The sequence below is a fragment of the Coregonus clupeaformis genome, chromosome 11, assembly GCF_020615455.1.
Source record: "Coregonus clupeaformis isolate EN_2021a chromosome 11, ASM2061545v1, whole genome shotgun sequence".
Lineage (NCBI taxonomy): Eukaryota > Metazoa > Chordata > Actinopteri > Salmoniformes > Salmonidae > Coregonus > Coregonus clupeaformis.
This window is the reverse complement of record NC_059202.1, coordinates 30554080-30576454: the sequence shown is the minus strand read 5'-3', so window position 1 is coordinate 30576454 and position 22375 is coordinate 30554080. Positions and strand designations below refer to the sequence as shown.

General features: G+C 46.6%; 1 protein-coding gene across 1 annotated transcript in view; it reads left to right on the top strand.

Annotated features, from left to right (window-relative positions):
• Nucleotides 1–22375, top strand: part of LOC121577134 (potassium/sodium hyperpolarization-activated cyclic nucleotide-gated channel 2-like) — a 109961-nt gene that overhangs the window by 33233 nt on the left and 54353 nt on the right. Inside the window, exon 3 of the mRNA XM_045223588.1 lies at nucleotides 11339–11557. Coding sequence (XP_045079523.1) covers nucleotides 11339–11557 — 219 coding nt within the window. The remainder of the gene's footprint in view (nucleotides 1–11338; nucleotides 11558–22375) is intronic.

Below are 22375 nucleotides of genomic sequence, written 5' to 3'. Positions count from 1 at the left end.
CTTTGGTCTTGGCCATAGTGGAGTTTGGAGTGTGACTGTTTGAGGTTGTGGACAGGTGTCTTTTATACTGATAACAAGTTCAAACAGGTGCCATTAATACAGGTAACGAGTGGAGGATAGAGGAGCCTCTTAAAGAAGAAGTTACAGGTCTGTGAGAGCCAGAAATCTTGCTTGTTTGTAGGTGACCAAATACTTATTTTCCACCATAATTTGCAAATAAATTCATAAAAAATCCTACAATGTGATTTTCTGGATTTTTTTTCTCCATTTGTCTGTCATAGTTGACGTGTACCTATGATGAAAATTACAGACCTCTCTCATCTTTTTAAGTGGGAGAACTTGCACAATTGGTGGCTGACTAAATACTTTTTTTCCCCACCTGTACATGTTTATTTACTGTGTATGTCACGAGAGGCTACACAGCTTTCAGCGGGATTGCTCAAGTAGTGCAAGGAGACCAGGTTCAATCAAAACAAGGATTTTATTAAAGGTCTTGGGAAACTAACGAAAGTATAACACAATACTGTTCTCTGGTGGCTCTTAAGGGTTAACAGTTCAGGGATGTCTCTTCCACATCCAAAATCATAACTCTCCCTCGCTCAAATAACTTTTCCCCAGTCTTACTGTCTTCCACGTTGCAGCTAGTGGCCAACACAGCAAAAAGTCCTTCCAAATGTCTCTCACGTATTTCCACAGGTGCATATATCCAAAGGTGAGTATTTCCCAAAGGTAAGTATCTCCAAATCCTTATATTCCTCATGGAAGTGGACGTGCAGCACTCTTGTCCTCCAGAGAGCCCAGCTTGGAGACCGTGTCTCTTCCCTTCAACAAACCTTCAGCTCATCAGCTCCTCATTTGTTTCAGCTGCGTGGGAAGATTGGCCATAGAGGGGTGGAGTTCCCGACCATACCAGCAGATGGAGCCATAGCTGTCTGGGTTTGCAGCCACCTCAGGGGATGTAACGTCCCTCCAGGACACAGCCTCTCGTGACATCACACATCCCCCTCCTCGGGACCGACGTCCTCGTCGGGGTAAAGGCAGCGAAGAAGGCATCACGCCGGGAGAGGGCGTCCGCATTGCCGTGGTGCTTGCCAGCCTGCTCTCTCTTCAACTCCTCCACCTCTAGGACCAGGGACTCAGCCTCCTGTTGTCTCTCCTTGAGTTTCTTACTGAACGCATCAGCCTTGGTTTTAGCAGAGTTTAGCTTCTGTTGAGCAGCTTTCAGTTCCTTCTCTCTCTCTGCCTCCGCATTCTTCATCTTGTTCTCCAACACCTTGTACTTCTCCTCTGCCTTCTTCTGGACCTCCTTACTACTGCGCAGGGTCTCCTCACACTCCTCGATGGTCCTGCGCAGCCTCTCCAGCTCCTCCTGTTGCTTAGGGAAGGAGCTCTGTTGGAGTTTAGCCTGGAGGATATCTAACTCTTCTGTCTTCATGTCTAACTGTTGCTTTAACAAACGATACCTCTCAGCGGTCCCCTTCCAGACCAGACAGTTCTTTGTCCAGATTCTGTAGCTCCGTCTCTGTGTCGGTCTGGGCACCTGCCATCCCTATCAGAGCCCGGGCGGGAGTGAGTAACTCGGAGGATTGCACCGGAGCCTTCCCAGGATGAGTCTTGCCTCTCCGTTTCCGAGGTACTCGGGTTATCCTCTCCTGAGACTCTCTCCAGAGTGGGTAAAAGGCTGGGCAGTCTCGTCCAATTAGGACAGGGACGGGGAGGGAATCAACCACCCCGCCGTCGTGTGTATGGTTCCCCGTGTGCTGGTCATTGTAAGTTCAGTAATGGGGTATTCTCTGGTGTCCCCATGGACACAGGAAACTGGGAGGACTTTCCCCGGGGTCAGACACGTTGGGCCCACCAAATCCTTACGCACCAGGGTGGCCCGGCTACCAGAATCCAGTAAGGCCTCCACATCATGGTGATTCACAGTTACCGGGCAGGTGGGGGGGTCGATCTGGGCCGCCATCTACGACTCCCAAGAGCGAGGCAAAACGATGTGTGGGTGCTGAGCTGGAGGACTCCGCAGTGGGCATAGGTTCATCGGCTGGTTTCCCACACTGCCAGGAGATATGTCCCATCTCCCCCACACCGGTAACACTGTCGAGGTTCCCCCCTCCTGGTGTACTCTTCTTGGACCCGTCTGGTTTCTGGCTCCCCCTGGAGCCGGGATAAGTCCTGACGTGGCTGGGTTCGAGACCTTGGGGTCCTTTGGACGGGTTCTTCCCATTTGTGGTGGGGCCGCACTCCTGGGGTCTTTTCGGGAAGCATTCAGCATCTCCGCTGTGGCCTGGTACTTTTCCACAGCTTCCACGGTCAGATCAGCCGTGGTCAAGGCCTGTTGACTGATGAACCGTTTTGCCTCATAAGGCAGGGCGCGTGAGGTAACGATCCACCACAACGGCCTCCACCACCGCCGCTGCTGTATTCCTCTGCGGATCCAGCCATTTCCTTGCGATTCGGACAAGTTCATGCATCTGCGCCCGAGGAGGTTGGTCTGGTTGGAAGGTCCAGCTGTGAAAGCGCTGGGCCATACCAAACTTTGTGAGTCCATATCTGCTGAGGATCTCAGACTTCAGGGCATCATAGTCAGTAACCTGGTCAGGGCCCAGGTCCCCGGACAGCATTCAGCGATTCTCCGGTTAGAAAGGGGGCTAACAGACCAACCCACTGTTGCTTGGGCCAGGCTTCCCCTAGTGGCCGTGGCCTCAAATGCATGCAGGTATGCCTCAATGTCATCGGTAGCTCCCATCTTAGATATAAAGTCACTTGCCTTTTGTTGGGCGGGTATTTTGGACAACCCTCTGTCTCTGCAACTGCAATTCCTCTGCCTTCAGAAGGTTGGCTTTCTTCTGCTCCTCCAAGAGAGCCACGTTTGCTTGCATCTGGGCGTGCTGGCCAGCAACAAGGGCTTTCAATATGTCCTCCATTTCAGTCGGCGGGGAGCCTACGGCCAACTTGGAAAACTGGGTGATCAAACCTTCGATATCCTCCTCTGACATGCACTATTAACGCTTGAGCGTGCCCGTATTCTCCACCATCTGTGATGTCACGAGAGGCTACACAGCTTTCAGCGGGATTGCTCAAGTAGTGCAAGGAGACCAGGTTCAATCAAAACAAGGATTTTATTAAAGGTCTTGGGAAACTAACGAAAGTATAACACAATACTGTTCTCTGGTGGCTCTTAAGGGTTAACAGTTCAGGGATGTCTCTTCCACATCCAAAATCATAACTCTCCCTCGCTCAAATAACTTTTCCCCAGTCTTACTGTCTTCCACGTTGCAGCTAGTGGCCAACACAGCAAAAAGTCCTTCCAAATGTCTCTCACGTATTTCCACAGGTGCATATATCCAAAGGTGAGTATTTCCCAAAGGTAAGTATCTCCAAATCCTTATATTCCTCATGGAAGTGGACGTGCAGCACTCTTGTCCTCCAGAGAGCCCAGCTTGGAGACCGTGTCTCTTCCCTTCAACAAACCTTCAGCTCATCAGCTCCTCATTTGTTTCAGCTGCGTGGGAAGATTGGCCATAGAGGGGTGGAGTTCCCGACCATACCAGCAGATGGAGCCATAGCTGTCTGGGTTTGCAGCCACCTCAGGGGGATGTAACGTCCCTCCAGGACACAGCCTCTCGTGACATCACAACTGATAAACACCACGACAAAACAAGAAACGAAACGTGAAGTCCAAGGTAGTACAGAAAACAAACCTTACACGGAACAAGATCCCACAACTAGACAGTGCCAATAGGCTGCCTAAGTATGGTCCCCAATCAGAGACAACGAGCGACAGCTGCCTCTGATTGGGAACCACACCGGCCAACATAGATCCACACATACTAGAACACAAACATAGAAAAAGCACAACAAGGAATATACACACCCTGACTCAACATATAAGCGTCCCCTGAGTCAGGGCGTGGAGCCGCTGACCGGAGCTGGACTATGCACCGGTGGAGCGGACTGCTCTGGCTCCGGAGTGGAGCCGCTGACCGGAGCTGGACTTGACACCGGTGGAGCGGACTGCTCTGGCTCCGGAGTGGAGCCGCTGACCGGAGCTGGATCAGGCACCGGTGGAGCAGACTGCTCTGGCTCCGGAGTAGCGCAGCTGACCGGAACTGGATCAGGCACCGGTGGAACGGGCACGGGCCGTGCCGGACTGGACAAACGTACCACTGGTCTGGTGCGAAGAGCAGGCACGAGCCGGACCTGACTAGGAACACGCACCACTGGCTTGGTGCGAGGGGCAGGAACGGGCCGGGCTGGACTGGCGACGCGCACCACTGGCTTGGTGCGAGGAGCAGGAACAGGCCGGGCCGGGCTGGCGAAGCGCACCACTGGCTTGGTGCGAGGAGCAGGAACAGGCCGGGCCGGGCTGGCGACGCGCACCACTGGCTTGGTGCGAGGAGCAGGAACAGGCCGGGCCGGGCTGGCGACGCGCACCACTGGCTTGGTGCGAGGAGCAGGAAGAGGCCGGGCCGGACTGTGGAGGCGGACTGGAGGTCTGGAGCGGAGAGCTGGCACAACCCGTCCTGGCTGAATGCCTACTTCCGCACAGTATGTGTGAGGCATCAGCACAGGACGCACTGGGCTGTGCACGCGCACTGGCGATACAGTTCATAGAACTGGCGCAGGATATGCGGGACCGAGGAGGCGTACTGGAGACCAGGAGCATTGAGCCGGCACACCCTGTCCTGGCTGGATGCCCATCTTCGCACAGCACATGCGTGGTGCAAGCACAGGACGTACAGGACTGTGCCGGTGCACTGGCGACACAGTACGTAGCTCTGCATAACACGGAGCCTGCCCTGTCATACGCTTTCTCGCGTGAGTACGGGGAGTTGGCTCTGCTCTGACACTAGGCTCCGCCAACCACCCCGTGTGCCCCCCAAAATTTTTTTTTCTTGGGGCTGCTTCTCGGGCTTCCTCCTCGACCGGCCTCCTCTGTGTTGCCGTTGCACCTCTCCTGCCTGGGCATCTACCTTAGCCCATGGTCCTCTCCCCGCAAATATCTCTTCCCATGACCACAATTTGCCCACCTGTGACATGGCTATTCGCTCCGCCTGGGCACGCTGCTTGGTCCTCGTTTGGTGGGATCTTCTGTCACGTTCGTCTAATGACGGGTCAGACCAAGGCGCAGCGTGATATGCATACATGTTTATTTACTGATAAACACCACGACAAAACAAGAAACGAAACGAAACGTGAAGTCCAAGGTAGTACAGAAAACAAACCTTACACGGAACAAGATCCCACAACTAGACAGTGCCAATAGGCTGCCTAAGTATGGTCCCCAATCAGAGACAACGAGCGACAGCTGCCTCTGATTGGGAACCACACCGGCCAACATAGATCCACACATACTAGAACACAAACATAGAAAAAGCACAACAAGGAATATACACACCCTGACTCAACATATAAGCGTCCCCTGAGTCAGGGCGTGGAGCCGCTGACCGGAGCTGGACTGGGCACCGGTGGAGCGGACTGCTCTGGCTCCGGAGTGGAGCCGCTGACCGGAGCTGGACTTGACCCCGGTGGAGCGGACTGCTCTGGCTCCGGAGTGGAGCCGCTGACCGGAGCTGGATCAGGCACCGGTGGAGCAGACTGCTCTGGCTCCGGAGTAGCGCAGCTGACCGGAACTGGATCAGGCACCGGTGTAACGGGCACGGGCCGTGCCGGACTGGACAAACGTACCACTGGTCTGGTGCGAAGAGCAGGCACGAGCCGGACCTGACTAGGAACACGCACCACTGGCTTGGTGCGAGGGGCAGGACCATCCTTGAGATGTTTCTAAACTTGATTGGAGTCCACCTGTGGTAAATTCAATTGTTTGGTCATTATTTGGAAAGGCACACACCTGTCTATATAAGGTCCCACAGTTGACAGTGCATGTCAGAGCAAAAACCAAGCCATGAGGCGAAGGAATTGTCCGTAGAGATCCGAGACAGGATTGTGTCGAGGCACAAAAATTATGCGACATTGAAGGTCCCCAAGAACACAGTGGCCTCCATCATTCTTAAATGGAAGAAGTTTGGAACCACCAAAACTCTTCCTAGAGCTGGCTGCCTGGCCAAACTGAGCAATCGGGGGAGAAGGGCCTTGGTCAGGGAGGTGACCAAGAAGCCGATAATCACTCTGACAGAGTTCCTCTGTGGAGATGGGAGAACCTTCCAGAAGGACAACCATCTCTGCAGCACTCCACCAATCAGGCCTTTATGGTAGAGGGGCCAGACGGAAGCCACTCATCAGTAAAAGTCACATGACAGCCCACTTGGAGTTTGCCAAAAGGCACCTCTGGTCTGATGAAACCAAGATTGGCCTGAATGCCAAGCGTCACGTCTGGAGGAAACCTGGCACCATCCCTACGGTGAAGAATGGTGGTGGCAGCATCATTCTGTGGGGATGTTTTTCAGTGGCAGGGACTGGGAGACTAGTCAGGATCAAGAGAAAGATGAACAGAGCAAAGTACAGAGAGATCTTTGATGAAAACCTGCTCCAGAGCTCTCAGGACCTTAGACTGGAACGACAGTTCACCTTCCAACAGGACAACGACCCTAAGCACACAGCCAAGACAACGCAGGAGTGGCTTCCGGATGTCCTTGAGTGGCCCAGCCAGAGCCCGGACTTGAACCCGATCTAACATCTCTGGAGAGACCTGAAAATAGCTGTGCAGCGACACTCCCCATCCAACCTGACAGAGCTTGAGAGGATCTGCAGAGAAGAATGGGAGAAACTCCCCAAATACAGGTGTGCCAAGCTTGTAGCGTCATACCCAAGAAGACTCGAGGCTAGAATCGCTGCCAAAGGCGCTTCAACAAAGTACTGAGTAAAGGGTCTGAATACTTTTTTTTGGGTATAAATCAGCAAACATTTCTAAAAACCTGTTTTTGCTTTGTCATTATGGGATATTGTGTGTAGTTTGATGAGGGGAAAAAACTATTTTATCAATTTTAGAATAAGGCTATAACGTAACAAAATGTGGAAAAAGTCAAGGGATCTGAATACTTTCCGAATGCACTGTATATCAAGAAATTGGCGAGCGCACTAGAACAGTCTGCAGCACCCGGCCTCACCCTACTAGAATTTGAAGTCAAATGTCTACTGTTTGTTGATGATATGGTGCTTCTGTCCCCATCCAAGGATGGCCCACATTAGCACCTAGGTCTTCTGCACAGATTCTGTCAGACCTGGGCCATGACAGTAAATCTCAGTAAGACAAAAAAATGGTGGACCACAAATACAAATTCCATCTAGACACCGTTGCCCTAGAGCACACTATACATACCTCGGCCTAAACATCAGCGCCACAGATAACTTCCACAAAGCTGTGAACAATCTGAGAGACAACGCAAGAAGGGCCTTCTATGCCATCAAAAGGAACATAAAATTCGACATACCAAATAGGATCTGGCAAAAAATACTTGAATCAGTTATAGAACCCATTGCCCTTCATGGTTGTGAGGTCTGGGGTCCGCTCACCAACCAAGAATTCACAAAATGGGACAAACACCAAATTGAGACTGCATGCAGAATTCTGCAAAGATATCCTAAGTGTACAACGTAAAACACCAAATAATGCATGCAGAGTAGAATTAGGCCGATACCCGCTAATGATCAAAATCCAGCAAAGAGCCGTTAAATTCTACAACCACCTAAAAGGAAGCGATTCCCAAACCTTCCATAACATCACCTACAGAGAGATGAACCTGGAGAAGAGTCCCCTAAGCAAGCTGGTCCTGGGGCTCAGTTCACAAACACAAACAAACCCCACAGAGCCCCAGGACAGCAACAATTAGACCCATCCAAATCAAGAGAAAACAAAAATATAATTACTTGACACATTGGAAAGAATTAACAAACTAATTGAGCAAACTAGAATGCTATTTGGCCCTAAACAGAGAGTACACAGTGGCAGAATACCTGACCACTGTGACTGACCCAAAATTAACTATGTACAGACTCAGTGAGCATAGCCTTGCAGTTCTCATTTACAACTGCAACCTGGCCAAGATAAAGCAAAGCAGTGCGATTAAAAACAACAACAGCACAGTTACATATGGGATAAACAAAACGTACAGTCAAAAACACAATAGAAAATCTATATACAGTGTGTGCAAATGTAGTAAGTTATGGAGGTAAGGCAATAAATAGGCCATAGTGCAAAATAATTACAATTTAGTATTAACACTGGAGTGATAGATGTGCAGAAGATGATGTGCAAATAGAGATACTGGGGTGCAAATGAGCAAAATAAATAACAATATGGGGATGAGGTAGTTGGGTGGGCTAATTACAGATGGGCTGTGTACAGGTGCAGTGATCGGTAAGCTGCTCTGACAACTGATGCTTAAAGTTAGGGAGGGAGATAAGAGTCTCCAGCTTCAGAGATTTTTGCAGTTTGTTCCAGTCATTGGCAGCAGAGAACTGGAAGGAATGGCGGCCAAAAGAGGTGTTGGCTTTAGGGCTGCAGGTAGCTTAGTGGGTAAGAGCGTTGTGCCAGTAACCGAAAGGTCGCTGGTTCTAATCCCAGAGCCGACTAGGTGAAAAATCTGTCAATGTGCCCTTGAGCAAGGCACTTAACCCTAATTGCTCCTGTAAGTCGCTCTGGATAAGAGTGTCTGCTAAATGACTGAAATGTAATGACCAGTGAGATATACCTGCTGGAGCGCATACTACGGGTGGATGTTGCTATGGTGACCAATGAGCTAAGATAAGGCGGGGATTTGCCTAGCAGTGATTTATAGATGACCTAGAGCCAGTGGGTTTGGCGACGAATATGTAGTGAGGGCCAGCCAACGAGAGTGTACAGGTCACAATGGTGGGTAGTATATGGGGCTTTGGTGACAAAACGGATGGCACTGTGATAGACTACATCCAGTAGAGTGTTGGAGGCTATTTTGTAAATGACATCGCTGAAGTCAAGGATCGGTAGGATAGTCAGTTTTACGAGGCCATGTTTGGCAGTGGGCGGCAGGTAGCTTAGTGGTTAAGAGCGTTGTGCCAGTAATCGAAAGGTCGCTGGTTCTAATCCCCGAGCCGACTAGGTGAAAAATCTGTCAATGTGTCCTTGAGCAAGGCACTTAACCCTAATTGCTCCTGTAAGTCGCTCTGGATAAGAGCGTCTGCTAAATGACTAAAATGTAAATGTAAAAATGAATGAAGGAGGCTTTGTTGCGAAATAGGTAGCCGATTCTAGATTTAACTTTGGATTGGAGATGCTTAATGTGAGTCTGGAAGGAGAGATTACTGTCTAACCAGACACCTAGTTATTTGTAGTTGTCCACATATTCTAAGTCAGACCCGCCGAGAGTAGTGATTCTAGTCGGGCGGGCGGGTGCAAGCAGCGTTCGATTGAAGAGCATGCATTTAGTTTTACTAGCGTTTAAGAGAAATTGGAGGCTACGGAAGGAGTGTTGTATGGCATTGAAGCTCGTTTGGAGGTTTGTTAAAACAGTGTCCAATGAAGGGCCAGATGTATACAAAATGGTGTCGTCTGCGTAGAGGTGGATCTGAGAGTCACCAACAGCAAGAGCGACATCATTGATATACACAGAGGAAAAGAGTCGGGCCGAGAATTGAACCCTGTGGCACCCCCATAGAGACTGTCATAGGTCCAGACAACAGGCCCTCCGATTTGACACATTGAACTCTATCTGAGAAGTAGTTGGTGAACCAGGTGAGGCAGTCATTTGAGAAACCAAGGCTATTTAGTCTGCCAATAAGAATGCAGTGATTGACAGAGTCGAAAGCCTTGGCCAGGTCGATGAAGACGGCTGCACAGTACTGTCTTTTATCGATTGCGGTTATAATATCGTTTAGGACCTTGTGCATGGCTGAGGTGCACCCATGACCAGCTTGGAAACCAGATTGCATAGCGGAGAAGGTACGGTGGGATTCGAAATGGTCGGTGATCTGTTTGTTAGCTTGGCTTTCAAATACTTTAGAAAGGCAGGGCAGGATGGATATAGGTCTGTAACAGTTTGAATATAGAGTGTCACCCCCTTTGAAGAGGGGGATGACCGCGGCAGCTTTCCAATCTCTGGGGATCTCAGACGATACGAAAGAGAGGTTGAACAGGCTAGTAATAAGGGTTGCGATAATTTTGGCGGCTAATTTTAGAAAGAAAGGGTCCAGATTGTCTAGCCCAGCTGATTTGTAGGGGTCCAGATTTTGCAGCTCTTTCAGAACATCAGCTGTCTGAATTTGGGTGAAGGAGAAGCGGGGTGGGGGGGCATGGGCAAGTTGCAGCGGAGGGTGCAGAGCTGGTGGCCGGGGTAGGGGTAGCCAGATGGAAAGCATAGCCAGCTGTAGCAAAATGCTTGTTGAAATTCTCGATTATCGTAGATTTATCGGTGGTGACAGTGTTTCCTAGCCTCAGTGCAGTGGGCAGCTGGGAGGAGGTGCTCTTATTCTCCATGGACTTTACAGTGTCCCAAAACTTTTTGGAGAGTGCTACAGGATGCAAATTTCTGTTTGAAAAAGCTAGCCTTTGCTTTCCTAACTGATTGTGTATATTGGTTCCTGACTTCCCTGAAAAATTGCATATCGCGGGGGCTGTTCGATGCTAAGGCAGTACGCCACAGCATGTTTTTGTGCTGGTCAAGGGCAGTCAAATCTGGGGTGAACCAGGGGCTATATCTGTTCTTAGTTCTGAAGCCTTCTCCCAAACCTTCTCCCAACTAAAGAATTTTGAATGGAATGCAAATGGGGTGGAGTGAAATTCAAAACGGAAACAATCCGATTCAGGAGTCAATCAATGACAGTGGAGACTGCTCTCTTAGGCTCTGCTCTGTACAGCCAGGACAGTCTAACTCCGAACCAACAGTCCTACAGATGGCTGAGTAGAAAATGAGCAGTGACATCACTCTAAAGGAGTAAACCTGTAACCAGGCAGCGTTTCTTAGTCAGTGTTGCTGTTAGCGGGCTGAGGAGAGCGTGTTTAAAATTACTCTAGTCTCACTGTATAGACAAATCGAAGGCAGAGTGGCTCCTCATTAGAGTCTGAAGTGGCCTTCTATACCTGAACCAACAGCACTGTGCTGGAGTGATTAGGCCTTCAAAAAGCAGCTAGCTAGCACAATGGAGTCATAATGCTTTACCTACTACAGAGGAGTGATTGCAGCTTTCTTTCACAAACTTTCTTGTATTGCCTCTCTCTCTTTCTCTCTCTGTCTTTCCACTATATTTTTCTTTCTCTTTGAAGCCTTTGAATTTAAGACTTTTAGGTTGATCATCGTCTTGTTTTTGCACAGTGATATTGAAAATGTGGTTTTAATGCAATGTTACTCTTTCTCTATAATGTGCTTTTTTGTAATAGAAACCCTACTCTCTCTCCCAACAGAATGACTCGTGGAGCGAGCTGTACTCCTTCGCCCTGTTCAAAGCCATGAGTCACATGCTGTGTATCGGTTATGGTCGCCAAGCCCCAGAGAGCATGTCTGATATCTGGCTGACCATGCTCAGTATGATCGTGGGCGCCACCTGCTATGCCATGTTCATCGGCCACGCCACGGCCCTCATCCAGTCCCTGGACTCATCCCGGCGCCAGTACCAGGAGAAGGTAGGTCCACCGTCCAACTCATCCCAGGCCGTCGATGAGGTCTAAGCCATATGAGCAGGTGAAAACTCAGGGCCGTAGACATAAGTTATAACTACGGCCTGGAGTTTTCCCTGGTCATGTCACATAGTCAGGAAAATCCTTGTCCGTACCAACATCCCTCCGTCTGTGTCCTCACAGATCATCAAAGCATGTGGTCATGTCTCTTAAGAAGGAGAACACTGCTCTATAAGGACATTGCAGCTGGGCTTCTTAGATACTGGGTAATCTGGCGGTGTGTTATTCAGTCCGTAGCAGCACATCCCCCTGGCCTGCAGTAATTGGTCAGGCTTTGTTGTCTAATTGCAGCATCTGGCTAATGTTGAGAACAAAGGAGCACAGAGGATAACAGTGCCTCCAACTCTGCTTCTGTCATCTACTGTTTGGCTCCTCTTCAAGACCTGAGACATGATTCTATCCTGCCTCATCTGTCTCTTGTTCCTGGCCCTCTCAAATGTAGTTTTTTTGTTATTATCTTGTTATCTTGTTTTCTGGGTCACAATACGGTATCAGGGAGGGACTATGGGAAATGTGGAGTTTATACAATATTCCCGGCTTTTTGGTTAAAGCTATGATTTGAAGATGTTATCGCAGGTGCAGTGAAATGCTTGTGTTTCTAGCTCCAACAGTGCAGTAATACAGTGCCTGGAATTGTGATACATTGAATTATAAGTGAAATAATCTGTTTGTAAACAATTGTTGGAAAAATTACTTGCGTCATGCACAAAGTAGATGTCCTAAGGAGCCTAGCCTGAACCATGAAAAACAGCCCCAGACCATTATTCCTCCTCCACCAAACTTTACAGTTGGCACTATGCATTCGGGCAGGTAGCATTCTCCTGGCATCCGCCAAACCCAGATTTGTCTGTTGGACAGACAGATGGTGAAGCGTGATTCATCACTCCAGAGTCCAATGGTGGCAAGCTTTACACCACTCCAGCCTACGCTTGGCATTGCGCATGGTGATCTTAGGCTTGCTCGGCCATGGAAACCCATTTCATGAAGTTCCCGACGAACAGTTCTTGTGCTGACGTTGCTTCCAGAGGCAGTTTGGAACTCGGTAGTGGGTGTTGCAACCGAGGACAGACGATTTTTACGCACTTCAGCGCTCGCCCGTCCCACTCTGTGAGCTTGTGTGGCCTACCACTTCACGGCTGAGCCGTTGTTGCTCCTAGACGTTTCCACTTCACAATAACAGCACTTACTTAGTTGACCGGGGCAGCTCTAGCATGGCAGAAATTTGACGAACTGACTTGTTGGAAAGGTGGCAAACTATGACGGTGCCACGTTGAAAGTCACTGAGCTCTTCAGTAAGGCCATTCTACTGCCAATGATTGTCTATGGAGATTGTATGGCTGTGTGCTCGATTTTATATACCTGTCAGCAACGGGTGTGGCTGAAATAGCCGAATCCACTAATTTGAAGGGGTGTCCACATACTTTTCTATATATAGTTGTCACGGATTCAGCCGAGGCTGCTCCTCCTCCTTGCTCGGGCAGGCTTCGGCGTTCGTCGTCACCGATCTACAGTGGGGGAAAAAAGTATTTAGTCAGCCACCAATTGTGCAAGTTCTCCCACTTAAAAAGATGAGAGAGGCCTGTAATTTTCATCATAGGTACACGTCAACTATGACAGACAAATTTAGATTTTTTTTCTCCAGAAAATCACATTGTAGGATTTTTTATGAATTTATTAGCAAATTATGGTGGAAAATAAGTATTTGGTCACCTACAAACAAGCAAGATTTCTGGCTCTCACAGACCTGTAACTTCTTCTTTAAGAGGCTCCTCTGTCCTCCACTCGTTACCTGTATTAATGGCACCTGTTTGAACTTGTTATCAGTATAAAAGACACCTGTCCACAACCTCAAACAGTCACACTCCAAACTCCACTATGGCCAAGACCAAAGAGCTGTCAAAGGACACCAGAAACAAAATTGTAGACCTGCACCAGGCTGGGAAGACTGAATCTGCAATCGGTAAGCAGCTTGGTTTGAAGAAATCAACTTTGGGAGCAATTATTAGGAAATGGAAGACATACAAGACCACTGATAATCTCCCTCGATCTGGGGCTCCACGCAAGATCTCACCCTGTGGGGTCAAAATGATCACAAGAACGGTGAGCAAAAATCCCAGAACCACACGGGGGGACCTAGTGAATGACCTGCAGAGAGCTGGGACCAAAGTAACAAAGCCTACCATCAGTAACAATACGCCACCAGGGACTCAAATCCTGCAGTGCCAGACGTGTCCCCCTGCTTAAGCCAGTACATGTCCAGGCCCGTCTGAAGTTTGCTAGAGTGCATTTGGATGATCCAGAAGAGGATTGGGAGAATGTCATATGGTCAGATGAAACCAAAATATAACTTTTTGGTAAAAACTCAACTCGTTGTGTTTGGAGGACAAAGAATGCTGAGTTGCATCCAAAGAACACCATACCTACTGTGAAGCATGGGGGTGGAAACATCATGCTTTGGGGCTGTTTTTCTGCAAAGGGACCAAGACGACTGATCCGTGTAAAGGAAAGAATGAATGGGGCCATGTATCGTGAGATTTTGAGTGAAAACCTCCTTCCATCAGCAAGGGCATTGAAGATGAAACGTGGCTGGGTCTTTCAGCATGACAATGATCCCAAACACACCGCCCGGGCATCGAAGGAGTGGCTTCGTAAGAAGCATTTCAAGGTCCTGGAGTGGCCTAGCCAGTCTCCAGATCTCAACCCCATAGAAAATCTTTGGAGGGAGTTGAAAGTCCGTGTTGCCCAGCGACAGCCCCAAAACATCACTGCTCTAGAGGAGATCTGCATGGAGGAATGGGCCAAAATACCAGCAACAGTGTGTGAAAACCTTGTGAAGACTTACAGAAAACGTTTGACCTGTGTCATTGCCAACAAAGGGTATATAACAAAGTATTGAGAAACTTTTGTTATTGACCAAATACTTATTTTCCACCATAATTCGCAAAAAAATCATTAAAAATCCTACAATGTGATTTTCTGGAATTTTCTTTCTCATTTTGTCTGTCATAGTTGACGTGTACCTATGATGAAAATTACAGGCCTCTCTCATCTTTTTAAGTGGGAGAACTTGCACAATTGGTGGCGGACTAAATACTTTTTTCCCCCACTGTATGTTTCTGGGTTCTACTTGTTTTGTCTTCATTGTACACACCTGGTTCCCATTATGTCTATGATTTGTTCCCTATTTAACCCTCTGGCTCCCACTGTGTTGTTTGGTGTTATCGACTGGTGAGCGGGATTGTCCTCCCTGCGTGGAGTTTATGTTCATTTGTTATTTACGAGTAAAGTACGTTGTCTACTAGCTCTGTGTCCTGCGCCTGACTCCGTCCTACCGCTACACACTGACGCCTGACAATAGTGTATCTTGACCCCCTGTGTCAATACATTTGGCAGCGATTACCGCTGTGAGACTTTCTGGGTAAGTCTCTAAGAGCTTTCCACACCTGGATTGTGCAACATTTGACCATTATTGTTTTCAAAATTGTTCAAGCTCTGTCAAATTGGTTGTTGATAATTTCTAGACAACCATTTTCAGGTCTTGCCATAGATTGTCAAGCAGATTTGAGGCAAAACTGTGACTCGGACACTCAGGAACATTCACTGTTTTCTTGGTAAGCAACTCCAGAGTAGATTTGGCCTTGTGTTTTAGGTTATTGTCCTGCTGAAAGCTGAATTAATCTCCCAGTGTCTTGTGGAAAGCAGACTGAACCAGGTTTTCCTCTAGGACTTTGCCTTTGCTTAGCTCCATTTAGTTTATTTTTTATCCTGAAAAACTCCCCAGTCGTTCATGATGACGAGCATACCCATAACATGATGCAGCCACCACCATGCTTGAAAATCTATAGAGTGGTACTCAGTGATGTATTGTGTTGGATTTGCCCCAAACATAACGCTTTGTATTCAGGACATAAAGTTAATTTCTTTGCCACGTTTTTTGCTGTTTTACTTTAGTGGCGAACAGGTTGCATGTTTTGGAATATTTTTATTCTGTACAGGCTTCCTTTTTTACACTGTCATTTAGGTTAGTATTGTGGAGCAACTACAATGTTGTTGATCGATCCTCAGTTTTCTCCTATCACTGCCATTAAACTCCATGTAACTGTTTTAAAGTCACCATTGGCCTCATGGTGAAATTCCTGAGCGCTTTTCCTTCCTCTCCGGCAACTGAGTTAGGAAGGACACCTGTATTTTTGTAGTGACTGGCTGTATTGATACACCATCCAAAGTGTAATTAATAACTTCACCATGCTCAAAGGGATATTCAATGTCTGCTTTTTTATTTTTACCCATCTACCAATAGGTGCCCTTCTTTGCGCAGCATTGGAAAACCTCCCTGGTCTTTGGGGTTGAATCTGTGTTTGAAATTCACTGCTCGACTGAGGGACCTTACAGATAATTGTATGTGTGGGATACAGAGATGAGGTAGTCATTCAAAAATTATGTTAAACACTATTATTGCACACAGAGTGAGTCTGTGCAACTTATTATGTGAGTTGTTAAGTACATTTTTACTCATGAACTTATTTAGGCTTGCCATAACAAAGGGGTTGAATACTTATTGACTCAAGACATTTCATCTTTTCATTTTTTATGAATTTGTAAACATTTCCAAAAACGTAATTCCCCTTTGACATTATTGGGTATTGTGTGTAGGCCAGTGACAAAAAATCTAAATGTAATCCATTTTAAATTCAGACTGTAACACAACAAAATGTCAAAAAAGTCAAGGGGTGTGAATACTTTCTGAAGGTCTTTATGGTGTGTAAAGACAGTATATGAATAGAACAGGTGTGTAAAGCAGTATTTATATAGGATGAGCCATAACTATAATTAGGGCTGTGGCGGTCACAGAATTTTGTCAAGCAAATAACTGTCGGTTTCACAGTAATTTACCGTTAATTAACATAAACACATTTAGCATCTCCTGGCTTCCAAACATAGCCTACAAGCCACTGCAGACCATTGGAACATCTACATTTAAAAAAGTATAATAAATCCATGTAATATAGCCTACGCCTTCACAATAAATGATTATTCATTTTAGACAGGTCTAAAGAAACATGATATGAAGAAAATGTAGTCTATTTCAGAAGAACAGAATAGCATACTCTGAGTTGTCCTTATGTTAGGTCCTGATCTGGCTATGCCAAATGGCTGTGGGCAGGATGCTCTCGATGGTGCAGCTGTATAACTTTTTGAAGATCTGGGGACCCATGCCAAATCTTTTCAGTCTCCTGAGGGGGAAAAGGCATTGTCGTGCCCTCTTCACGACTTTCTTGGTGTGTTTGGACCATGATAGTTTGTTGGTGATGTGGACACCAAGGAACTTGAAACTCTCGTTCCGCTCCACTACAGCCCTGTCGATGTGAATGGGGGCGTGTTCGGCCCTCATTTTCATGTAGTCCACGATCATCTACTTTGGCTTGCTCACGTTGAGGGAGATGCGACTCTAATGATGATTTGAAAAAAGTGTCTTGAAAGGCATGAGCTCTGCTTTGTTTTTTGCGCAGGCTGTACACACTTCATCAGTCACAATTTGACAAGCACTTGATAATGCCTCAAATTTCACGGCGGCATCTCCTTTGTGGCCGTAATGCACCCTAAAAATGACCATGCCTTTTGTGGCCAGTGGCCGTTGTGCCCTTGGCCCGGAGTGCTGCGATGTGCCCTTCTCCCTGAGTGCTGCGGGCTCCGAAGCACCTCTCACTCAAATGGCTCTCCATCACGTGATCGGGACTTTCGCACAGGCTACAAGTGAAGACAGACACATCGGGGATGCTACTGCGCGCGTCCTTATCCAATTCCGAGGTGCATATTGAAGATATTGGAAGAACTGTCCACATTTACTTTTCGTCAGCCAACAAGATGAGTAAACCTAACGAACAGCAAAAGCACTAGCCTATGTCAATCTACTATCCCCCATAGTACAAAAGTTGACCTATTCTGTGCGAGAAATACATATTCCAAACATAGTCTGGGACAGTTGTGGGATGCGGTAGATCCCAAATTAATACAACCACTAACATCAAAACCATTTTTTTCGCAATGTGGCTGACGCAACGGATCAGAACGTTTATCTTAAAATGTTGATAAACTATTAGGCTATTTCTTCACATTATAAGTACAGCAATGCGCACACGGCAGTAGGCTATAAGCGCTAATGTTCCATTAGCGGGAAAACACCATTATCAAAAGTGACCACAAATGCAATTATGCATGTAATGCTTTTATTATAAAGATGCATTTTTATGGTGAAAATTATCTTCCCCAAACTTGAAACTCACGTGCTGCTTATGTATGCCAGTTAGGCTCTACACCCGTTGTAAAGCGGATTAATGAGCTTCATTTTAAGAAGTTATTTGGCCACTTTAGTTGTGATACAAACCTTATCAAAACATATAGGCCTATGGGCTAGGCTACATGAGGTGTGCGACTATGATTAGAAAAAGTCACACAAAAAAGGCATTGTTTCTTGCCTTAAGCTGGGCATCATTCACAAGTGATAATATATCATTCATATGTGATATGCTAATATTGTCACCCATCAGACTATTCTTGATTTAATCTTGTCTTTACATATACTAAATAATATGTGTGAAATTTGTTTTGATTTAGAATGGACCATTATCATGCACCTGTCTCAAAACAGGGGCAGGGGAAAAAATACATGTCATCTATGCATTTAAATAGCGAATGGAGGACGCATTTCCCGTGGTTAATTTTCATGCCAGCCAGGTAGGCTATACTCCTGTTGTAAAGATAAGCAATGTGCTTAATATTAGGAAAGTTGAGATATAAATATATATTAGGCCTAGCCTATAGAAAGCTGATGGGATCCTCCTCTTTTTAATAGAGGCCATCACTCTGTTTTCTCCCGCAATTGCATAGCCTATAGAAATGTTGCACAACATGAGCTCATGGGCTCTCATAAAGTGATTGATTAGATTTTTGATTACATTTGCATTGATGTCAGAGTGATTAGAGGTACAATAGAGTGCTGAGTACCAGGCAGTTAGCAAGTTTGGTAGGCTACTAATGACCATCAGCAGCATCAGAGCTTGGAGAAGCCTAATTACCATGACTAAACGGTCACGTGGAATTTGACTGCCGTCATGACTCGTGACCACCGGTGTGGCGGCGGTAATATGGTCACCACAACAGCCCTAACTATAATACAGTATATACATATCAAGTGAGTAAAACAGTATCTAAACATGATTAAAGTGACCAGTGTTCAATGACTAGAATACACGGTATCTACACTGTATGTAACTTCTTGAAAACATACATTTAGGCCACTTAATGTAAAGTGGAACCACTCTCTATGTTCTCTAGCTAAAGAGATGCCCATGTCTTTACTCTCCGGACTTTATGTCACAACCACAACAGTTTTCACTAGATAGCACAGCCACAAAGTCAAAATGGACACTATATCGTAAAATTTCATAACTAAAATTTGCTTTTTGATCTTAATTTAAGGTTAGGAATAGGCAAACGGTTAACAGTGTGGTTAAGGTTAGGGCTAAGGTTAGGGTTAGGTTTAAAATAAAATTTTAACAAGATACATTGTAGAAATAGGCAGGGTTTATGACTTTGTGGCTGTGGTAACTATTGTTGACCTTGACACGACACATCAATCCCTACTACTCCCTACTCAGATAGAGAGAAAGATTGCTAGCTAAAGAGATGCACACGTCTCCTGTCACTGGAAAAGCATGCAAAGCCTCGAAGGCCTCCATTCTTCCTGGAACTGCACTCTCTCATGCTCCACCTCTATAATGTCTAAACTATGTGACGATATGACTACCGTGGTCCAGCTAAGACAGCTTATCACATCCAGATCTCCCTCAGGCCCACAGACATTATGGCTTTTTATTAATCATCAACTACTGTGCTACAGTATACGGTGATACACACTGAAGCAGCTATCAGATAATATAGCGATAATGGCACAATGAGTCTGAAAGTTTATTTGTACAGGATAGTGTAAAAGCAGACGACAGTGCGTGGTCGTATTGACACAGCACAGTGTAAACAGTTAGCCGTGGTTTCGGTGTTGAGACAGAATTGCCATAATACTTTTGGCACCCAGCAAATCCACTTTTCCATTTCCAGACACTAGCGTCACAAATGAGAGAAAGCTATCATCATTGTTTGCACGGTCCACATTGTTAGACATTGCGTAGGCTACTGATTTATCAGAATGCACACAGTGTGGTGTCTGAGCCTCAGTGCATTAGGTGGTCAGGGCTTCTGTTTCTGATTAGACATTCATCTGATCATTCCCAAAGGTACAACATCTCTCTAAAGGTGCACTCTGTTCCTCTCAATCTACCTCCCTCGAAATCACATACACATATTTAGCAGATGTTATTGCAGGTGTAGCGAAATGCTTGTGTTCCTAGCTCCAACAGTGCAGTAGTATCTAACAATTCACAACAATACACAAATCTATACAATAAAATCAATCTACCTCCCTCGGTCACACATTCCATGTAGATGAACACACACTCACACGGATGCACATACGGATGCATCACACACACAAACACACACACACACAGACACGGGGACAGGCACACACACACACACACACACACAGGGGCATGTTTGCTGGGGGGCTTCTCTAGTTTTCTCATATAGGAGACAGAGAATACCATCAACCTGTGTCCTAATGGTCTGATGAGGATAAAATCAAATTGTATTTGTCACATGCGCTGAATACAACAGTTGTAGACCTTACCGTGAAATGCTTACTTACAAGCCCTTAACCAACAATGCAGTTCAAGAAATAGAGTTAAGAAAATATTGACTAAATAAACTAAAGTCAAAAGTATAAAATAAAAAGTAACACAATAAAAGAACAATAACGAGGCTATATGCATGGGGTACCGGTACCGAGTCAATGTGCGGGGGTACAGGTTAGTCTAGGTAATCTTTACATGTAGGTAGGGATAAAGTGACTATGCATAGATAACAAACAGCGAGTAGCAGCAGTGTAAAAACAAAGGGGGGGGTGTCAATGTAAATAGTCCGGATGGCCATTTGATTAATTGTTCAGCAGTCTTATGGTTAGTGGGTAGAAGCTGTTAAGGAGCCTTTTGGACCTAGACTTGGCGCTCCGGTACCGCTTGCCGTGCGGAAGCAGAGAGAACAGTCTATGACTTGGGTGACTGGAGTCGTTGACAATTTCTTTGGGCCTTCCTCTGACAGTAGAGGAGAGACACGGAACACAGATACACTGTCGTTACTTGTCTGTCTCTCATATTGAGGACAGTGCGGAAAGAGTGCAGCAGCAGCATGTCCCTGTGTCCTCCTCTCCTCTGCTGTTGGAGGTGACACAACCCCCATCCCTCTCTCACCTTGACGTCTAGCTGGGTGAAACACAATTTGCCTGAGGACACAGCGTTCATGCGGCCACCCCACCTAGAGCATTAGGCTTTATGTAACGGTTACTGTCCTCCTCCGGAGGGATAGAGGGATGGAGGGATGGAGCAGCACTACTAAATAGGCTCTGAGAAAAATGTGACCCAAGCGGCCTTTAGGGAGGTACAGTGCTCCACTGTGGTCCACTCAACCTACTGTCACCATTGACTCAACGCAACCCCTATGGCCTCTGGTAAACGACTCAATATTTCCATAGTGTGATGGGTATGTATTTGCCCGAACCTTTGCTACGCATAGTAATAAGAGTCTAGAAAAATCGAGAGAAAAAACTATGCGATTTAGGAGGACATGTTATGGGAAATTATGGCATAGAAACACTTTACATGTATTCGCTCGTACATGACCTTGTCCCTACAGTATATTCAGTTTCCCCTTGTCCTTCCTTTTGAGCAACATGCTTCATTGGGTGTAGCAAGAGTCCATGACGCTTCCATTCCCAGCTCATTGAGTTACATAGGATCCTGCTTAAGCTAAGTCAGGTCTGATCTGCTCCCTCTCCACACATCCACACATAAGTCTTGTCACATCACTGAGCCCTGCCTCGTCCTGCCTGCCTACGACATACCATGTTAATGCAAGGGCCTATTTAATTTCCTCCTCTGGTTCTGTGGCAGCTACCACTGCATCTGATAGTTTTATATAAGAAGTGCAGGAAGGGATATAGCCCCGGACTAATTTCATAAGATGGACAGTGGCACAGAAATATGACCTCTGAGGATTAGCTGTGCTGTAGCAGACATGGAGGGTCATGTTAGTGGAGCTTTAAAGCAGGCTTTAAAGAACTACACTTTCTGTCTGACTTCTAGTGAAGTGGAATATCTAATGCAGTAACTGTCATATGATGCTCTCCATAGACTCACATAGGGGTCTGTCTCACACAGATATTGTATGGGTATTTGTCTTTAAACACAGTGCACTGTCTGTAGACTCTGTGTGTGTTTGATTGCTATGGGGGTCCCTTTATCATGTGCTTCCTCCCACAGCTTCGTAACAGAGAGGCAGTGTGTGTGTGTCTGCTCAGTTTGATGTGCTGTCAGAGCTGCTCATTGGCCTGCAGTTATACAGTGAGTCAGCGCTATAGAGATCAGAGCTACAGACTAACATCCATCAGCTGCCTTCAGCCACCAACAGCCCGACAATTTAGTAGTAGGGCTGGGTACAGTACACACTCTGGTTCAGACTGAATAAAACATCAGGAAAACCGCCAACGCAGTGGGGGAACCAAAAGTGTTTCCTGGTCAGGTCACAAGGTCAGGAAAAGCTATTGGCCAGTGGTGTAGTGGAGGGTATACACAGGCATACGTCGTATACCCACTT